At 32.1% G+C, this 18571-nt stretch overlaps 3 protein-coding genes across 11 annotated transcripts in view; 1 reads left to right on the top strand and 2 right to left on the bottom strand.

The window, feature by feature from the left end:
• Positions 1-22: 22 nt before the first annotated feature.
• On the bottom strand, positions 23-1220 carry LOC145963897 (uncharacterized). Of its 2 annotated transcripts, none has more exons than XM_083086221.1 (3): positions 1060-1220; positions 367-519; positions 23-300 (listed from the first exon to the last, which is right to left on the bottom strand). In XM_083086221.1, the coding sequence occupies exons 1-3, from the start codon at positions 1132-1134 to the stop codon at positions 163-165; spliced, it is 366 nt and encodes a 121-aa protein (XP_082942347.1). In that variant the 5' UTR covers positions 1135-1220; the 3' UTR covers positions 23-162. The 2 variants fall into 2 exon arrangements, with proteins under 2 accessions (XP_082942347.1, XP_082942348.1); XM_083086222.1 differs by having other exon boundaries at positions 367-501.
• On the top strand, positions 922-9248 carry LOC145963885 (uncharacterized). Of its 8 annotated transcripts, none has more exons than XM_083086181.1 (6): positions 922-1373; positions 2225-2352; positions 2741-2865; positions 3461-3675; positions 3752-8507; positions 8596-9248. In XM_083086181.1, exons 3-6 carry the CDS (start codon positions 2821-2823, stop codon positions 8605-8607), a joined length of 5028 nt encoding a protein of 1675 aa, XP_082942307.1. In that variant the 5' UTR covers positions 922-1373; positions 2225-2352; positions 2741-2820; the 3' UTR covers positions 8608-9248. The 8 variants fall into 8 exon arrangements, with proteins under 8 accessions (XP_082942307.1, XP_082942306.1, XP_082942309.1 ...); XM_083086180.1 differs by lacking the exon at positions 922-1373 and adding an exon at positions 1924-2005; XM_083086183.1 differs by lacking the exon at positions 922-1373 and adding an exon at positions 1943-1961.
• A 54-nt stretch (positions 9249-9302) lies between these two features.
• Gaba-b-r3 (gamma-aminobutyric acid type B receptor subunit 3) overlaps positions 9303-18571 on the bottom strand; it is a 61704-nt gene continuing 52435 nt past the window's right edge. The window contains exons 12-19 of the mRNA XM_083086177.1: positions 18217-18333; positions 17895-18056; positions 17643-17746; positions 17038-17331; positions 16193-16437; positions 12727-12927; positions 11861-12088; positions 9303-11580 (exon numbers count right to left, since the gene is read on the bottom strand). Coding sequence (XP_082942303.1) covers positions 10985-11580; positions 11861-12088; positions 12727-12927; positions 16193-16437; positions 17038-17331; positions 17643-17746; positions 17895-18056; positions 18217-18333 — 1947 coding nt within the window. The 3' untranslated portion in view covers positions 9303-10984. The remainder of the gene's footprint in view (positions 11581-11860; positions 12089-12726; positions 12928-16192; positions 16438-17037; positions 17332-17642; positions 17747-17894; positions 18057-18216; positions 18334-18571) is intronic.

Here is an 18571-nt window from a genome sequence, read left to right as displayed (position 1 = left end):
TGGGCGTTAATTAAAAAATATCTTAATATTTTTAATTTATTAATATAATTCTCATTATTTTGCAGTACTAACATTTATAGTGTTAATACAGAAAATTGTAATAGCAGAATAGTATTACATCTATTATCTACATAATTTTCACTTACAATATTCACATTATATTCAAATAATGTTTAAGCATTCTTTAGCAACAAACACGAGTGATTGTACTGTACAAATACCAATGTATGCAACTGTGATTCCAAATAATATCTTGTCTTTCTTGCCACCTGCTAGATATACAGGATTGTCCATATTAGTCTATAAGCAAGAAGAAATTTATATTTAAAAATTGATCATAATTAAAAATAATCGATATGTATTTACCTGGAAAAGTTTGAATTTTTGGTACAGTTTTGGGTCAAGAGAGGTTGGTTTGTCAGTGGAATATCCTGACTTAGGTGTAACTGTCACTGGTTTGGTCTTGATAGTATCATAGATCATCACTGGTGGTTCTGTCCTCTGTAAAGGCACAGGAGACTGAAATAACATAAATAATTTCCCACACATATTGAATAAAAATAATATATAGAAATTAATCTTTGATCTCCAGAATATGAATAAATGTATAAATAGATAAAAGATAAATACATAGATCGAGCACTACAGTATAATATACTGATTATTTTGCAATTTCAAAGTAATACTAATTAATAGATTAGCTTGTTTTAGGTATTTTATCTATTGTCAAATCAACATTATAATGCATTACAATATAAATCTAACACAGATGTTACATGAAAAATACAAGACTATGTCCATACTAGACATGGCCGATTGACTACTCTATACATTTATCAAACTTAATAATGAATTGACGATCAATTCTGAACGCTGTTATCGTGTTCAAAGAAAAAACAATGCTGTGATACTAAATAATATAAATCAATAAATCTTAGAGAAATGTCACAAAGTGAAATATGAAATGCAACCCACAATATAACGAACACTCTTATGTAAAAACATCATAAGTTTTTCGCCTAATTTTGTTATGGACGGATCATATCCATTTTCACTTACAAGAGGATAGAGCGGTTGAAAATTGGCAGATGGTTTTATTCTACCAGTAAACGAATTGTATTGATAAAACGGCATTTTTGCGGTTACGCAACTGACGTTACCGACGACTTTGCAGAGCCTGAATCTTTGGGGACGATCACAGAGCTTCAACCATAGACTTTACTGATACAAGTAGTGTAGTTATAAGAACGTTTGCACGAGATAATATGACGTTTGAAGCGGGAAAGCAAATGGTCCAGGTGACAAATATAGTTAAAGTGGACAATTTAAAAATGAAGGAAATACGGAAGAAGATGAAGAAGAAAGTTTTAAAAGTAGCTTATATGAGGAATTTTTCATGTAAAACGCTTATTTAAAATTTATATCTAGATAAAATCAAACCTAATAAGATAAATTTAGTGAATGAGGATTTTCTTGCTTTACATAATGTTGCATTAAATGAAAAATGAAATTGTAAAAAATATTATGTGAAATGCATATAAAAGTAGGGAAAACCCCAAGCCACAAAATAATTTTAATATTTTTATATTAGATGGAGTTATTCATTTATTTTAATATTTTCATTACAATATTAAAATAAAATTTTAAACAATATTTATGCGCGATTTATATATAAATTGTATATATTTATATTATTATAACTATAATACAATTAACTATAATAATATTTTAATATTATTTATTATTGTCTATACATTGACAATTATATGTGCATTGATATGTATCTTTATCAGAGTATAATTTGTCACATTGTTAAACAAGAAATCATCCTAAGAAAAATCTTATATTTATTTTATTATTACATGTATTGAAAGTAGTCAAATTTTACTCTATGTTGTACTTCACAGCAAAACATGTTATAGTTTTCGACACTAGCGCACTCTGGCAGTGATTATTATGAGGTTAGACATAGTCATACAAGTTATTAAAAATATTATGTGAGAAGGTATTAATTATATCTTATATAATGATAATTTCCAGTAATCTAATTGTAGAGTATAAACAACATAGAAAAAAATTGGATCAAGCTCAAATGTTAATCTTATTCTTACATATACACATGAGTACATGATCAACCCTTTCTATCTCATGATTATTCTTTTGTTGAACATTATTTGATATCATTGCAGCATAAAACGCAAATAAAATATCTATTTTGTTTCAGGTTCTATTTGACATTACAGTGACAGAAAGCTGCTGTCATCAAAGTATGCTATTCCTTGTAGTCGAAGAAAGAGGATAACGTTATAGATATAAATATTTTTGATTGCACTGGTCCACATTCTCATTCGGGTATGCATTATTTTAAATCTAATTAATCTTAGTTTTTTATAATGAATCCATCTGTTTGGAATATTTATATATAAATAGTATAGAATAAATGCATATATACAATAAGAGAGAGAGTGTACGTATATATGTAATATTTCTCCATTTTGTGTTTTATAACATACATAGCATGCCATTATATTGGGTATATAATAATGGATATTACAGAAATGCTACTCAGACAAATAATTTCCTACTAATTGCATATATACATTATTGTTATGTAATACTTTATTGTTATACAATTGATATTTTGATCATTGATTTATCAGAATATATGCATTCAATTGCATTTTATATCATAAGATATACACCTATATCATATATATCTATCTAATATACACAATTTCAGGGTTTCTGCATTGGAAAGTTTCTCTGAATATATACATCAAAAAAATGGCATACAATTTATAGTGACAGTCATCAAGTATCATGGAACTCTCAGTGACTACATCTGTTTGCTCTGCAAAAACAACGGTATCTTAATTTATACTTTATCTTGTCAAATTACAATATGTAAATATTCTGATAAAACATATTGTGGACTTCAAAGTATATATTAAATATAGCTTAAAATTAACATTAAATCTTTCAAGTAAAATTGTTTCAATATCTCTCCGCCATGGCAGCTCCGTCATACTGTTTTACCGACTGAACGATAATAACTCGAAGACGTCATGGCTGAAAGATGCATAATTTCGTGATTTACAACAATGTGTTAAATTCCATATAATAAAACAGATATGCCACGACAAATATCTATGGTGAAGTATCAAGTATATGAAAGAGACAAATTGATTTTAAATTCCATAAGAGGAAAATTTTTAGTTCATTATGCAGTCATTGTGTTGATTAATAGATAGATAATGGATGTGTTACTTGTGTAGCGTGCAAATCAAGAGAGCCACTTTTATAGCATCTTATATAAATTCTAATATTGTGAGAACATTGATTAAGCTATTGCAACATTTTACATTCATAAATAGGCTTGTAAAAGCTTGGTTAATTATGTGAATAAAAGAAGTAATGATTAATTTTATTTCTAATTATTTTATTGGCAATTTGTTTTCAGGATGTTAATTCAAAATGTACTTACGATATTAACTCAAAACTGCATCAAAATCATAGAATTGAAAATAAACGGATATTATCATATCAAGCAGCTGTAAAAGATGCTTTGTTTGGAGATAAAGGTTTACCTTATATGCCAACAGAACCACCAGCATCCTTAAGTGAAGAAATTGTGGAATCTGATCCATTATATGTGTGTAAACAATGTAAAGATTGGTGAGTTTGTATAGCAACTTAGTTGTATAATTTTATGATGCATTTTACTTTATGGATGCAATAATTCTTGTTTCAGTTTTCGCTTTCAAAATAGTTTTGAGGATCATAAGAAACGACGTAGTTGGATCTTAGGATTTTGGTGTCGCAATTGTTTTATAACAGTATGTACTCATATAACCAAAACAGGTTCTGCATGTCCTGCATGCATAAAAAAGGACATGAATAAACGTTGGTATTTGCGAAGAAGAGGTTTAACTAAATATCAGAAGCTGGGTGTTATAAAGGTATTCTACAACCAATGCCAATTTTGTGAACATGTAAAAATGCATGATTTAAGTGCAATAGATATGGGTGATCTAATGTTAATGCCTTTATCTGCTAATATGTGTGAGAGTGATTGGTCATCTGAAGTTGAAATAATATGTGAAGCACTTATGGAACGCTCACTTTTGTCACGTATGCATATTATGGACTGGTTAAAAATACATAATTTGGAAAATAACTGGTGGAAGTTGGTTAATGGTAAAAGTAATAATAATATAATAAGTAAACTTGTTGAAGGTTACAAAGGTCAGGAATTATTTAAAACCTTTGAGAAGTCAACAATAAATGAATCTATAAATGTCAGTTTTTCTGGCAATATTAATGACAAAGATGCAAATAAGATTACAGACAAAAATGTATCAGAAAATGAAGATAATCCTTGTATGTCAACTGATATTACTTTTGTAGATTGTGGTCCAACTTCACAACATTTTGAACCAGAATCATCAGTGAGCTATGTACCGAAAAGACAAGTAACAGGTATTACAAAATCAGCACGTATCAAAAGCTTAACTGATGTGATAAAAATAAATAATAAACATAAAATTACAACTTACAAAGATCTTCATTCATTTGAATCAGATATGACTAATGAAAATACTACCATTGTAAAATCAGGTAGTTCTAATAAAAATTTTGTCATTAGACAATCATCCAAAGACTGTGTGCAACAATGTAAAAAAGCAAAGCCATTTGTAAAAAAAATTGTAGATAACAGCATCAATAAGCCTAGTAATCCAGCATCAGTAATAGAAGCTGATATTAATAAAATTCTGGATAACCCAATTAAAATTGTAATTTCTGATAAAAAGGTTTTACCTAAAATATTACCTAAGACTAATTCAAATCATTTGAAGCAAAGTCAAACTTCAAACAATAGTTTCAAGATATCTGAAATATTATCTAAACCTAGATCAGGATATTTGGAACAAGATAAAAAATCAAAGAGTAATTCCAAGATATTGAATATCCAAAGTTCACAGAATGTTAGTAACAAGATATTACCTAAGATTAATTCAGATCATTTGGAGCAAGATCTTGAAACATCAATAACAAACAATAATTCAAAAATACTAAGTATTGAAAGTTCACAAAATGTGGATATTACATCAATAATTGGTCAACTTCCGTCTCATCTTATTTCCAATAAAAAATTGGTTATTATTGGACAAGATTCAAATAATATAATTGCCTGTGACAAGAATGAGGTCAGCACTGAAAAAAGATTAAGTACATTGGTATTAGATAATAGTAATGATGCAGATACCAATATGTCACAGAAAAATTGTAATTTTATTAACATCAAGAAACATGACAAATTTCTGATAAAAGATGGAAAAAAGTATCTCATTAAATATCAAAATAATATAAAGGATACAGAAAACCCTTCCAATTTGAAACCAATTATGAACAGTATGACGAAAGTTATAAAACAGCAAACATCCGAGCACAACACGTCAATATCCATGTTTACTAACTCTAGTCAGGCCGAGAATATTGATGTAGAACAAGTGGTTTCATTTTCTAACAATATTTCTACACCTTCTATTACTACAGATCTTTGTTTAACACCTTCACCATCTCCTTCTGAATCATCCAACTATTCTGACTGGACATATGAATCATATGTTAGAAAAAATTCGACTAAAAGACTACAAATTGCACCTCCACAATTAATCATGATGCAATCCTCTTCTGGTACAATCCAGAAGAAATATTTGTTTGAAACAATATCACTCGTCAAGAAAAATGAAGATATTTATATGAATGTAAAAATAGTAGATCGTATTTCAAAAGAAGGTTTTCGAGATACGTGTGAAGTAATACCAAAATATAGAGAACAAATGATTAATGAGTTTGATGACTTGGACAGTTTTGAATTGAAAGAACGGATTAACCATTTACAGCTTGTTAATGAAGAAATGAGGAAAGTTTTGAATTTTTTATCAAGCAATGTCCTTTGGGAGAAATCGAGATCTATCAATACTCTTCAACATATATTGGAAAAATGCTTACAAAAGTGTAATCAAGATATGACAGATAAAAAGAACGATGATGTGATATTAGATGAATGGGAATCAAAAATATCGGAAACGGATTCTCATAAATGTTTATCATGTAATAAGCTTATGAAACCTAAATCATATATTCCTGGATTTTCAAAATTACCTAAAGATGATGATATATATTGTTCTTGTTACAAACTTGTTTGTCACGAATGTTTATCTTACCAAGATAATCTATCACGGTTTACTGCACATCAGAACTACCATAAGAATTGCGAACCTTATGTTTGTCCAGATTGTCATTCCAAATTTGATTCTATTAGATCTTTAGAAGTCCACACATGGACTGTTTGTTTTCATACTTTGAAAAAATTTGTTCTTTCTTGCAAGATTTGTGAAATAGATGGTTTTAGAGATATGGAGTCGATTACTAGACATATTGCTATTATGCACAGCACCACGAGAATTGCTTGTGAAGAATGTGGTAAGATACTTTCTTCATACAATGAATATCTAAAACATTCCACCGAAACACATCAATTTCTACAAAATCGAAAGCCGGTACGTCTAGTGGGATGCAAATTAGGGAATGTAATCGTACGTTTTGAAAATTTTATGTGGTATACGGAGATGCATCCTGCGATTCGAAAATTGATATGGTTTAAATGTCCTTTTTGTTCGTTAACAACTCTAGAAAATAAACATACAACTGCAATTTTAAATAATCATTTACGAAATAAGCATTTGCGTCGTTTGCCGGAGATCCTTAGTAAAGAAGCATTGGTCGATATTTTTGGCAAAAAATTTTTTAAAACTGATGTAAATGCAATTTCTGAAAACTTTGTGAATACGTTTACGAACGAAACAGCGAAACAAACTATAATACCTAGAATCGTGAATGCTCGAACCATCTCTTCAGAAGTATTCGAACATGGCACGGAAGACGAAATATCTCTTTGGAAATATGATAATTCACACGTGGCATGGTCATCTAGATTAGAAATGAAACCATTAACAATGAAAAAGAATATTGATGATGAACAAGAAATAAAATCATTGCCAAAAATTGTCAGCGTTAAGTCAATGAGCAATTTAAAACCATTCAAACTTAAAGAAACAGTCGTGAAAGCTTCAACCAAAGCAAAGGAGAAATCTAATTCTCAATTTTCTCAAGCTGAAATAGTTTTAGATGACAAAGACGATCCATTAGCAAGTGAGAATGCGAAAGAAGTGGAATTAAATGACAGTACATCTGATAATAAGGAAGAGACAGAAAAGACAAAAGAGCCTGACAAAACTAACAACGAATCGATATCAATAAATATACATAATGTCTGTATAAATTCACCAACTCAATCGCGCAAAAGAATCTTGAATCCTGAATTTATGGCTAAACCAAGTATAGATAGTCGTATAAAGGTAGTTGATATTAAAAAAATATGTAAACCGAACATAGAACCATTTGTTACCAGTGAACCGAACACTACCCCAATAGAGGATGAAAACACGAGCCACATAACGTCCACCTTACAACCTTCTGCCAAGATCCCGCAACATTTATTTGAATCTAGAAAAGTTTGCAAACCAGATAATGGTTCAAAGAATTTTAGGAAGAAAAAATTTCTTTCTCGAAGTGCGAATGATAAGACAAAAAGGCGTATCGCTATACATGGAACAACAGATATGCAAGAGATAAATATCGATTATCTGTGCCACTTATGTGGTGAACAAATCAATACTTCTAGATCCGTAGTGGAAGCACACTTTCGTGAAAAGCACTCGCACGAATACAAGTTGGCGATAATTACTCCGCAATTGACACGGATAGCACCTGACTTTATTAATGGTGGTTATAAGCAATTTATCAATAGCAGAAAGCGAAAAGCGGATAGCGCTTTACTCATGTCCAAGAGGAAACGTCGATGGACTTCGAAGAAACATACAGAAACGAAGGATGCGAGTACACCCGTAGGATTATGCGTGGAACAGGAGACAGCAGAGGATGGCGAAGGAAATTTTAAATGTAAGAAATGCGATCAACGATGTACTGATATGTCCAATCTGAGGGAACACATTGCTGCCAATCATCGATTAAAAGGTCGTTATGTGATATGTCTGGAATGCGGCGAGAATTTTGTGGTTACGCCCAGCTTACAGATGCATCTCAAAGCTTTCCATGGAATAGAGGATCCTATCAATTATATGAATCAAAACCCTTCTTATGCTCCTGGTATCGATGGTGATTCGGAAGCGGAAGGAAAAACTACAGTGGCTAATCAGTGCTACGTTTGTATGGCAGTTTTCGAGGATAAAGCTGCGGTAGACAAACACTTGAGGGTGCATGGTATGGCTTTCCTAAATCGTAAGAGAATAGAAGCGAGAAATGCCCTGAAAAGCCCTGAGAAGAAGGCCCATATAGAGGAAGAAAATATTGCTAAAAACAGTCCAAAGGAGATGTTGAAGCAAGATAAGCCAGCAGAAATAATTTTAGAAAAACTTAACGTAAGTAATGTACTTATATAATTTATTACATACGTTTAAAGTAGCATTTTATCGATTTAACGAATGTTAAAATATTGGTTTTTTTCAGGTTACAATATAGAGTTGCAAGCGATTAAATGTAGAAAGAAAAACAATGTTGCACTATAATGAATTTATTAATCTTATTTATAAGTTTATTTTTGTGTATATTTGAACGCTCAACTCTTCATTGTTATTACGAAATATTATATCAGTAAATTATAAATTTTGTTTCTACTCACACACACACATACTTTGTAATGTGTTACTTTTTTGTATAATATCTAAATAGAAGATGATCAATTTTGGTATCTTGATTTTATAATCGTGGAAATATATATATTTTATTATGAACTATATACATATATGCGAAATATTTTGTTAATTTTTTAATGCATATATATATTTACTAAATCGGAAAATTATAATTTATGTTTATTATAAATTTACTCTAAACAAAATAGATGGATGAATTCCAATTGGACATTATATCATGTTATAAAATAGATATATAAACATTATTTTAATAAAAATTCGAGAAATGTACTACACAGACAAATGTAATACATGGACTTATTGCATGCAGATATCGTATAAGATAATTATTGTATATAATTATTTATTCTCTACAGAAATTAATGTCTTTTTATACTGCAATAGTTCTTAGTCATATATAATCTCATTTACGATACATGAGAATAAAGAATTCTTTTATTAGTTAAATGAATTTGTCATATTAATCATCTTTTTTAAAGAATTATACATTTCAGACTGGATAAAGGATTTCAGAATCAACAATGCTCAAAGATGAATACAATATATAGTTCTTTATTATTATATTCTTATTTGCACAGATAATGCTGATTATTGCTTAGTCGCTAAAGTTTTAATGATTGACACATCGAGATGTTCGAGTGTTATGAAACAAGTCGAATAGATTTCATAAGGAAATCCTCTTTCACGGGTATATGTCCCTGTCATTTCTATCTACATATTTATATTGTATATTATATTAATATTCGGTGGCATGAAAATATCGTTTCAACGTGTAAACATTTTACAAACAAAACGTGTAGCATATTTTAAACCGCTCTACTTCGAGCAAATATATTTTCATTGCACAGGTACTAGAGAAAAGGTTTTGGGTACTGAACACTTTGATCGTAATCCCATATGGGATTTTATAGTTCCCGTAAGAATATTTATAATTTGTCTCCTTACGTGCTTACAGAACTTTTGCATAAATATTTTATCTTTGATTAACACACATGTGTGCGTGTATACAATATGTAATTTATTAAGTTTATTTTAAAAACAAATATTTTTATCAATATAGTCAGGTAAAATAAAAGTCCTTAGAATGTATATTATTTTATTATTTTGAAAAATTATATCTCTTTTAAATCAACTTATATCTAATTTAAAACCAAGATTCTACCAGAACGAAAATTCGTAGAATATCGTAAGTATGTGTTGGTCCCCTTTTTATGATTCATCAAGACAAACATTGTATATTCCCACGGGTTCTATTTGCTTTTTTTGGCACAGTTACTAGCGAACACACATGTTTGACATTATACGGTTGCAATTGATCCGTAATCCCCACAGTTTGAGCATTACGAAACAAGAAATCTATATTCACACTTATGCCATTTTGTAAAGTCTCGATACACTCTATTCTATTTATTGATTCGACCACACCAATAAAATTAATTCTTTCGCATCAAGCGTTGCTTTAGATATCTGTATTGTTTCTTCCTTTCAGTGATTTTATATTGCATTGACAGTGTCGATTTTATAGCGTTCCACTCCACAATCGCCGACTCTCATTGCTGCTATAATGATTAATGAATAACTAATTATAACTAATTTTAACTCTTAATAAATAACTTTCGTATTATTACACTATTTAACTTTATAGTATATGAATTGACTATCGAAAGATCTAGTTTTTTCAAATATTATTTCTAAACTATTTAATAATTGTTAATATATTTTAATGTTTTTTTATAATTTTCTTGTATTATATATGTAAACTATCACGAAGATATACTCACAAAAATCATTTCTACAATATTATTTTATATTGCATGTAGTAATTTCTCTGATCTATAATCTACCATATATATGAAAATCTAAATAGATGCAACTTTTAATTTGATTTGATTTTAATGGATTGCCTAATGCGATTACAATATTTTGATAGAATCACTCTCTATCAAAAGTCAAAATGTTAAGTAATGTGCGAGTGGAACACGAAAAAATCAACATTGTTCAGAAATTTTCCTCGATATATGTGTATGTTCTCTCTTAAACAACTTATCACTTGGATCTCACAACTTGGACAAATCTGTCACAATCACACACGTGCACAGTATTACGTTATAGAAGTCGATCTCTTGTTCTCGCAGGAAGCATTGATGTAAGAATCGACGTCAGTGTTTGATTCCTCCCTTGGATTATCCACCAGTATCGATCACTGACATTACCGGACTCGATGGACGAGATTTTGTTTCTTGACAAAAGTTTGAAACAGTGTCCTGTTGAATTTCCGAAGTGAAATTGTTCTTTAAGGGCACAGAGTCGCTTGTACCATTGATTATCTTCAAAGACGAAGAGGATGACGAACTCGATCGAGTCGTCTTTAGCTCGTATTCAGCAGGACTGACTGGTTCCTGGCTGTCGTTTTCCCTAAATAGCTTCCTTAGATCATTACCTAATCTTGCATCGACCGGACTCGCTGTTGAGTCTACGGTGATAGTCAAGGCCAAGGAATCTGGTGGTTTCCTACCTCTGACAGTATTGGCAAGTTCGCTAAAAGGAACTCCAACTTCACTTGTGGCCCATACATCAAAATTGGGACTGCATGAACCACGAGATGTTGTTTGGGCAGTCTTCGGTTTCGTCGCATCTTCCATCGAGTGCCAACGATGCGGTCTCGAAATCGATGTACCCTGCGCGATAGCGCTTAAACTATTCGCTGGAACTATTCGATGAGGAAATCGGGGCGAACCGCGTATCTTCTCTCGAGAAGACGACTGACTCGTGCTTGCCTCTGAAAAATTTTTTTATATCTTTATTTTAGGATTCAAATTTCATCAGAAAAATTCATCAGAATTTTCTTATGCGTTTATGCACATACAAAAATGTAAAATATATAAGATATTTAGAATTGTAGCTCTTCTGAATTCCTTATATGATACAAATTGTTTAAATTTAATATCTTTATATTTTTTATGAAAATGATCGTGACCCTTATATAAAGATAAAGATTTCCTTATATGTGGTAAGAGATATTTCATTAAAACAAGATGTGAATTATGTAGGTCACTCACGTGGCGGTAAGCTGAAATTTACTCTAGGCTCGCTACTTTCCTTGCGACGTAGCCCTAGGCTCAATCTACGGTCTTCCTCGCTAGTAATACTAATTATTGGTCCTGAACCGCATCGTGCATGAGGCGAGTGAGTGCCTTGGGCATCTACCTGGCAAGTAGAAGCAGCTTTCGTCCCAGGCACTAAACCAGCAATGTAACCCATATGGACACGAAGCGCCGATGCAACTCCTAATGAAGGTAATATAAGCAGGATATAACGATATTTCAAATATATATATATGAATTATATATAGATATGGAAACCGAACATGAAATATAAACCGCATTCATCAAAATGTTAAATCTATAATACTACATATGTGTACATGTGTTACATGATATGTAATAAACTTTCTTTTCTTTGTATGTATTAACGAGATTTACAGTTATGAATAATGATATAATGTAAACTATAAATATAAATATAAATTACTATATTAATAACTATATAATTAACTATATTAAATTACTATATTAATTACTATATTAATACTATATAATTAACTATATTAAAATTATTTATATTTATTTCTTTATAAGCTTATGATTTTCTCTCTATAAACATAAGTTTATGACATGTGATACGATTGAACATAAATACAAATTATCCAAAATAGAATCAAAGCCATTATTATAAAATAAACTTTAGCTCTCCAATCTTTTATTTAGAATTTTTTCCGTAGTTTTTATACCTGCTTTTATAAAAATTCTTTTGTGGAAAAAAATTTTCTTGCTTGCGCGACGTCGCATATATAGTTAAATTGTGTCTCTACCGCCTTGAGCTCTCCAAAGTGCTTTTATTCTTTTATTCTTCGACACTTGCTTACCGGTGAACGACGCAGTGGAAGTTTTCCTGCTACTCGGCCTGCTGCCGAAGAGACTGAAGAGTCGTTGAAAAACACCCAGGCGATTCGGCCCCTCGGTCTCCCGACGACGATGCAGTTTGTAAAGGTCGGCCAGGCTTTGTCTGGGATCGTCCGGTTCCAGATCCGGCTGGCTGCTAAATGCTACCGTACCGCGACGTATGCCTAATTTCAACAAGGGCCAACTCGTACATGACGCGAAACCCCATTATATGCCAAGCAGTCATTATGATGGACACGCATTATTGAGGCTTGGGTTCTACCTAGCCGTCAGGACGTCAATTCCGCAGAAAGCGCATGTAAATTTAGGCGACATTTATGCAGAAGTCAGTCATGAATTTCCAGTTATGAATTTCAGCTAGGAATATTCCGTATTCTGGAAAAAGACTTGTCCATCTGTCTTGTCATCAGAGAGAAATCATAGTTTTATAAAGATGTGAACAATCAACCTCTTTTTATTTTTGTTTACATCGATATTGTGTTATTCATTTATTATTAATGCAATTATTACGGTTATTTTAGAATTTCGATTTTAATATTACTTACTGTAGCTTATTTAATCGTAATCAAAATTTACACTATTTTGAAATCACTATTATCTGATTCTCAAATGTTTTAATCGGATTATGACTGCAGCTTCAGTATGAAAATCGCCCACAGTAGAAGAGAGGAAGGAGGAAAGATGTATATCTCCCTATACAGCACAGAATATTGCAGCAATATTATTAATATTGTTGTAACATTGCGGCAACATTGCAATATTGCCGCAATATTACTGCAATGTTCTATGCTGTACGGGCTCTATAGTAATAAAATAAGATATTGTATGTAGTTATTTATACGGATATCCCTTCTCCCATACACGTTTTTGAATCGTTTCGGATTATATATATATGTATGTATGAATGTATGTATATGTATATATTCATATATAATATATTGAAATTTTTCAGTATAAAAATTGTCTTGAAGGAGAGAAAGAAGAGAAAATCTCTCGCAGTAGAATAAAATATTATATATAACCATTTACTCGTCGTGCGTTTTTCGTTTTGACGAATTCTCAAATATTCTTTGGTATTGCAATATATTCGAAATTTCTGAAGAGTTAGAAAATTATTAGTATATAAAAAACATATTTTAAAAATTAATAAAAACGCGAATCAGATTAATTAGTAAGTACAACTGTTTATTAATTAAATAATGGCAGACACACTTTGACATACTTGTTAATAATATCGTAATTTGAGAGATCGATAATTAGTAGATATTTCCGTCATCTTTCAATACATGAACGCTGCAATATATGGTGAATATATTTTATACCATGTATACAAGTATGTAATTAATATGATCCACGAACATGTATAATGGGGTACCTTTATTATCTCAGCGAAAAATTTCTTTCCATGATAGCTTTTTGGTAAATTACAATTTAATATTTTTTTCGAGTAAAAAATTATGTTTTTTAAAATTTCTAATATAAGAGGAAGTTATTTTGACAATTGAAGCTTATAAATTATGTTTTCAAATCCACTAAATTTATATGTGAAATGTTTCTGAAATTAGATCGTTAAATTTTCTTCGAGGAAAGCACGGCTTCGAAATTCCTCAAAGCATTTTCGATTCAGCTATTTTCCGACGGAGTGGTGAAACACTCTGTATGTATGCATGCATAGACGGCGCACAGTCTTTGACTTCATTTGATCCGTTGATAGTAGACATTCAGAAATATTGGAGTGGAACGTGCAATTGGCGTGCAGACTCGTACGCGGTTCGCATGTATGAATTGTCCGGACTTATGAAAGGAATTTGAGATTTTCGGGAGATGCGAGTACAACGCGAGATTCGATAGCGATATAGAATCGATATCAAACGTATCAAACTGCGTTCGTGAGCTTTCGTTCGCTAATAATATATCGGCTAAGATATTCTAGCGATCACGGTCAAATTGATCTAGATGATAATTGATATATATATAGAATACGCGAGATCTCTCTATCCAATACACGTCTTACGCTCGCGTATAATGTCACATTGAATTATCAGAGCGTAAATATGCATGTGCATGACATTTGAAGACGGATATTTCGCGAGTGAAATGTGCGACATTTGCATTGCAAGTGACATAATCAGCCGATGAGTTTTCAAGGAAAGTTTCCTTTTGTCAATGCATACCACGCGAAATACGCGTAAGTGAATCAATTATAAAGCGCGTGTATTCCGCCTATCGCGAAAGATGTAAATGAATAATCGAGCGATTGCATTTTATCTCCGCAATCTGTAAAAAAATAGATTAAATTAAAATAAATGGAGAGGGATTTATTTCTGCGAGATTGAACACCTAGAATTTTCTATTCAATACTGATTTCATTTTCTATTCAATTCTGATTTTGATCAAATCTAAAGTTAAATACTTCTAAAACTTTGTTAAAGAGGATTATGTGTCCACATTGCTACTTTGTTTTGTTAAGGTTCTTCCTCTGCACTAAATACGAAGAAGCTTTATATACAAATATATTTATAAAATCTTTACAGTGAATAATTAACGTATTAACTATAATTAAAGTTGAAATCTTTCAAATGATAAGTTTGCGCATGCATATGTTCTTCCGAAGAATAATTGCTTTGTTTCGCAAATCTAATTTATGAAACTCGCAAATCATCCTAATGCTCAGAAACTTTGAAACTTTTAAACGGGATGTTTTTGTTCTCTTCTACACTAACATTTTCTATGATTCGAGCTCTTTTCCCACGTTTTAATTCAAGCAAGCGAACATGGGTGAACGTGGGTAGTTTTTCAGGCAATCACGTGCAATAAGGGGATTTCTGTCACCTTTCTCGAACATCTGATCGACGAAAAAATGACGGAAGCGAGAAAAGCATTAATACTTGTAGTTCCTTCCTTCTCTCCTGCCTGCAAAGTCGGATTCGTCGTGCAAGCTTTGGCATGTCTATTTCTATCTTATTACGCGTTTTATCTCAATAAGTCTCTATCAGTTATATTTTTTATCATATATATTTCAAATGCTTTTATATTAATTAACTTTGGCTCCGCACCTTCAATAAATAAAATGTATTTCGATAAAGAAAGCTTTTGTTGCTTTTTCAAAAAAATAATACAAACATTAGTTTTCAAATTTAGACTACTAAAATTTAATTTATTTACATCGTTTTGCAGGATACGATACAAAATGTATGATGGTGGCCGATCGATACTCTCTTATCTTCTTCATACTATATAAAGACGCGACGTCTTTCGTCGGATTTTTACTACCATTAAAATTTATCTGACTGTTGTACTTTGAATTCAACAGACAAAAAAAAGCTGATTAAATTTTCAAAATAATTTTAATATTTCAGATAGCGGAGATTGGAAAAGCGTTTTTTGCACGACGGATCTCCATAATTATTCATGATGTTTTACGCTTACCAGATGAATCTGCCGAGGGCCAGCTGGCTCGGGGAATAACCGGTGGCAGAACACTAAGCAATAATAGGGGTAAACCACCCCCGATGCTCGGATTTCGTTGCGGAATCGAGGTGCTTGATGAGGCGCGTGACGGTTCCGTTGGCTCTTGCGCCAGTAGTTTCTCCAATCTCGCCAATTCCAGTTCCAGCTGTGCCATTTCACGTCGATACACTCGGTTTTGCACCTCCACGCGATACTGTAATTCTCTGTTGTCAAAATATTATTGTTTTTAGAAAAATGCCGCTGCATATTTTAATAATTTTTACGCAAATATTAAATCTGTTATTTTTACAAAAAATTTTAACAATTTTTACGCAAATATTAATTCTTTTATTTTTGCAAAAAATAAATTTTATTAATAGTCAACTATTACATGATATTTAGGAATTTGTAAATGCAAGTGAGAATGAATATCTTGAAAATATGTATGACAAACATGTAGATCATAAAATGGTAAATATTTAAAATAGTTTCGCAAACGAGTCGTTCAAGAGAAAATAATGCAGTTGTATTAAATAAGTTCAACAGTTGTTCTTAAACTTTGCAATCCGTAAACTGTTGTTTACGACGCAACACAAAATAATTTTTCTCTCAACTTTTCATTCTTCACTTTTCGAAGGAATGCGAGGGGATTCCAAGACGTAGACGTGACATTGTTTCGATGTTGATCCGCTCGATTAACCTCGGTTAAAAGGGAAGAATCTCTTATCACTACATCGAACAAAACTATTATATTTTATCGTCCTGTGCACAATTCGTTATATTTTCTCTATTTTTTCAAGGAGAAATTCTTTTTAATCACTCACCTTTTGTCATCGGTGACAAATCTACGCGTGTTGCATTCGATCTTGAGACCGAAACTGTGCACGACCGGATCGGCTCTTTCACCTGCTAGTATGTTCGCCAATTGGGGCAGAAAAAGCAGCGCCAAGGTTGCCGTCGTCGAAGCCAAGATGAGGGCAGTGATCGTGACGAAGGTCAGAGTCGCGCGGTCGGGCATCAAGTTGGCTAACACTACGACGATACCTGATGTGATTACTACAAAGTACACACTCATACCGATGTATTGCGAGTCGTTTAGGGCTGGAATCTTTACGTGCCTGAAACCATCAGCGATTCGATCGTGTATTGTATATCTCCGTGTGAACTGATAGTACTTAAATCGACGATTAAGGTGCCGATTTATATTTGACATTTTATTTATACCTTATTATAGTTTAAACAATCGATATTTGAAAAGAGCAATAAACAAAGCAAGATTATATTTTAATAATTCTGCGGAAAATTACAGATATAAAGAATTAATGTCTACGCTTTCGAAGCCATTCGTAAAATATGCAACAGATTATCTCTATTAGAGAGAACCCACTTTGGCTTGCCAACTTCGAAACGTCTTTATCTCTGAGCTCACCTCGTTTCCCAGGCCATATAAACCCCGACTACGAGCAATAAACCTTTGTAAACGTAGAGAGCGCTTAACCAGCCGTTCGTATGCTGCGAACGGCACACCTCCACCTGTGCAAGGATAAATAAAGACGAGTTAATTAGTTAGGACTCGTTAATGATGATTACGCAATCGTGATGTTTAACTGTGGCCGTTCGTGGTTCGTTCGAGATGACGAGACGAGCCAGCACGTGTATGTCTCCGTTTCGCATTGATTACCTGAGGTTGATAGACGACCCCCCGGTCTTGCGGGCTAATCTCCAGGGTCAGATTTTGCAAGTGACGTTGCATCGGGTCTAAACTCACCCACAGTGTTACCACGACAACGTCAATCACCAGGAGCATGCAGATCAAGAATATCAACTGGGTATCTTGGAGCAACTGGAAAGTACAAAGCGATAAATCTTTGCGATTTATATATCTAACAATAGAATCGAGTTTATAAGAACGCGAGAGCACGTTTTTCGAAGTTCTTATCGATACAAATATTGGTTTTGCGTTTGATCACCGTGGGAAGAGAATTATTGTCATGTCGGCTAACCTTGTTCTTCACGACCCCACTTCGACTCCTGGTGAAAATCCTGTGTACTCGATAAGTCTTTGTGAACATTGAGCCAAAAGCCAGAGAGAAGCCGGCCGATAATAGATATACTCTTGCCTAAAAATCGAAAATGCGCACGCGTTTATGTTAATTTCCATTTTCAAATGAAAATATCTCATAATATAATTTATACGCAAGATATTACAAGAATGAACAGTCTACAATTTCTAACAAACAACTTCTATAATAACTAATATATAATTTTCAATATTACAGGCATTATATAAAATTGCATACTGTTGCATAATTTCATTACTATCGCATGTTATATTTCAGTATATAAAAATTACACATT

The sequence above is a fragment of the Camponotus vicinus genome, unplaced genomic scaffold, assembly GCF_025532165.1.
Source record: "Camponotus vicinus isolate PSW18456_S1 unplaced genomic scaffold, iyCamVici1.0 SCAF_13, whole genome shotgun sequence".
Classification (NCBI taxonomy): domain Eukaryota; kingdom Metazoa; phylum Arthropoda; class Insecta; order Hymenoptera; family Formicidae; genus Camponotus; species Camponotus vicinus.
The sequence above is the reverse complement of the archived record's forward strand: the minus strand, read 5'-3'. Positions and strand labels throughout refer to the sequence as shown.

Excerpts from the sequence above, each read along its gene's own strand:
- LOC145963897 (XM_083086221.1), bottom strand. The coding sequence starts at position 1,134 with ATGCCGTTTTATCAATACAATTCGTTTACTGGTAGAATAAAACCATCT. Across the intron at positions 520-1,059 it reads TTCAACCGCTCTATCCTCTT|TCTCCTGTGCCTTTACAGAG; the intron begins GTAAGTGAAAAT and ends ATGTTATTTCAG. Across the intron at positions 301-366 it reads AAAAATTCAAACTTTTCCAG|ACTAATATGGACAATCCTGT; the intron begins GTAAATACATAT and ends TCTTGCTTATAG.
- LOC145963885 (XM_083086178.1), top strand. The coding sequence starts at position 3,259 with ATGTGTTACTTGTGTAGCGTGCAAATCAAGAGAGCCACTTTTATAGCA. Across the intron at positions 3,328-3,460 it reads CTTATATAAATTCTAATATT|GATGTTAATTCAAAATGTAC; the intron begins GTGAGAACATTG and ends ATTTGTTTTCAG. Across the intron at positions 3,676-3,751 it reads TGTAAACAATGTAAAGATTG|TTTTCGCTTTCAAAATAGTT; the intron begins GTGAGTTTGTAT and ends TTCTTGTTTCAG.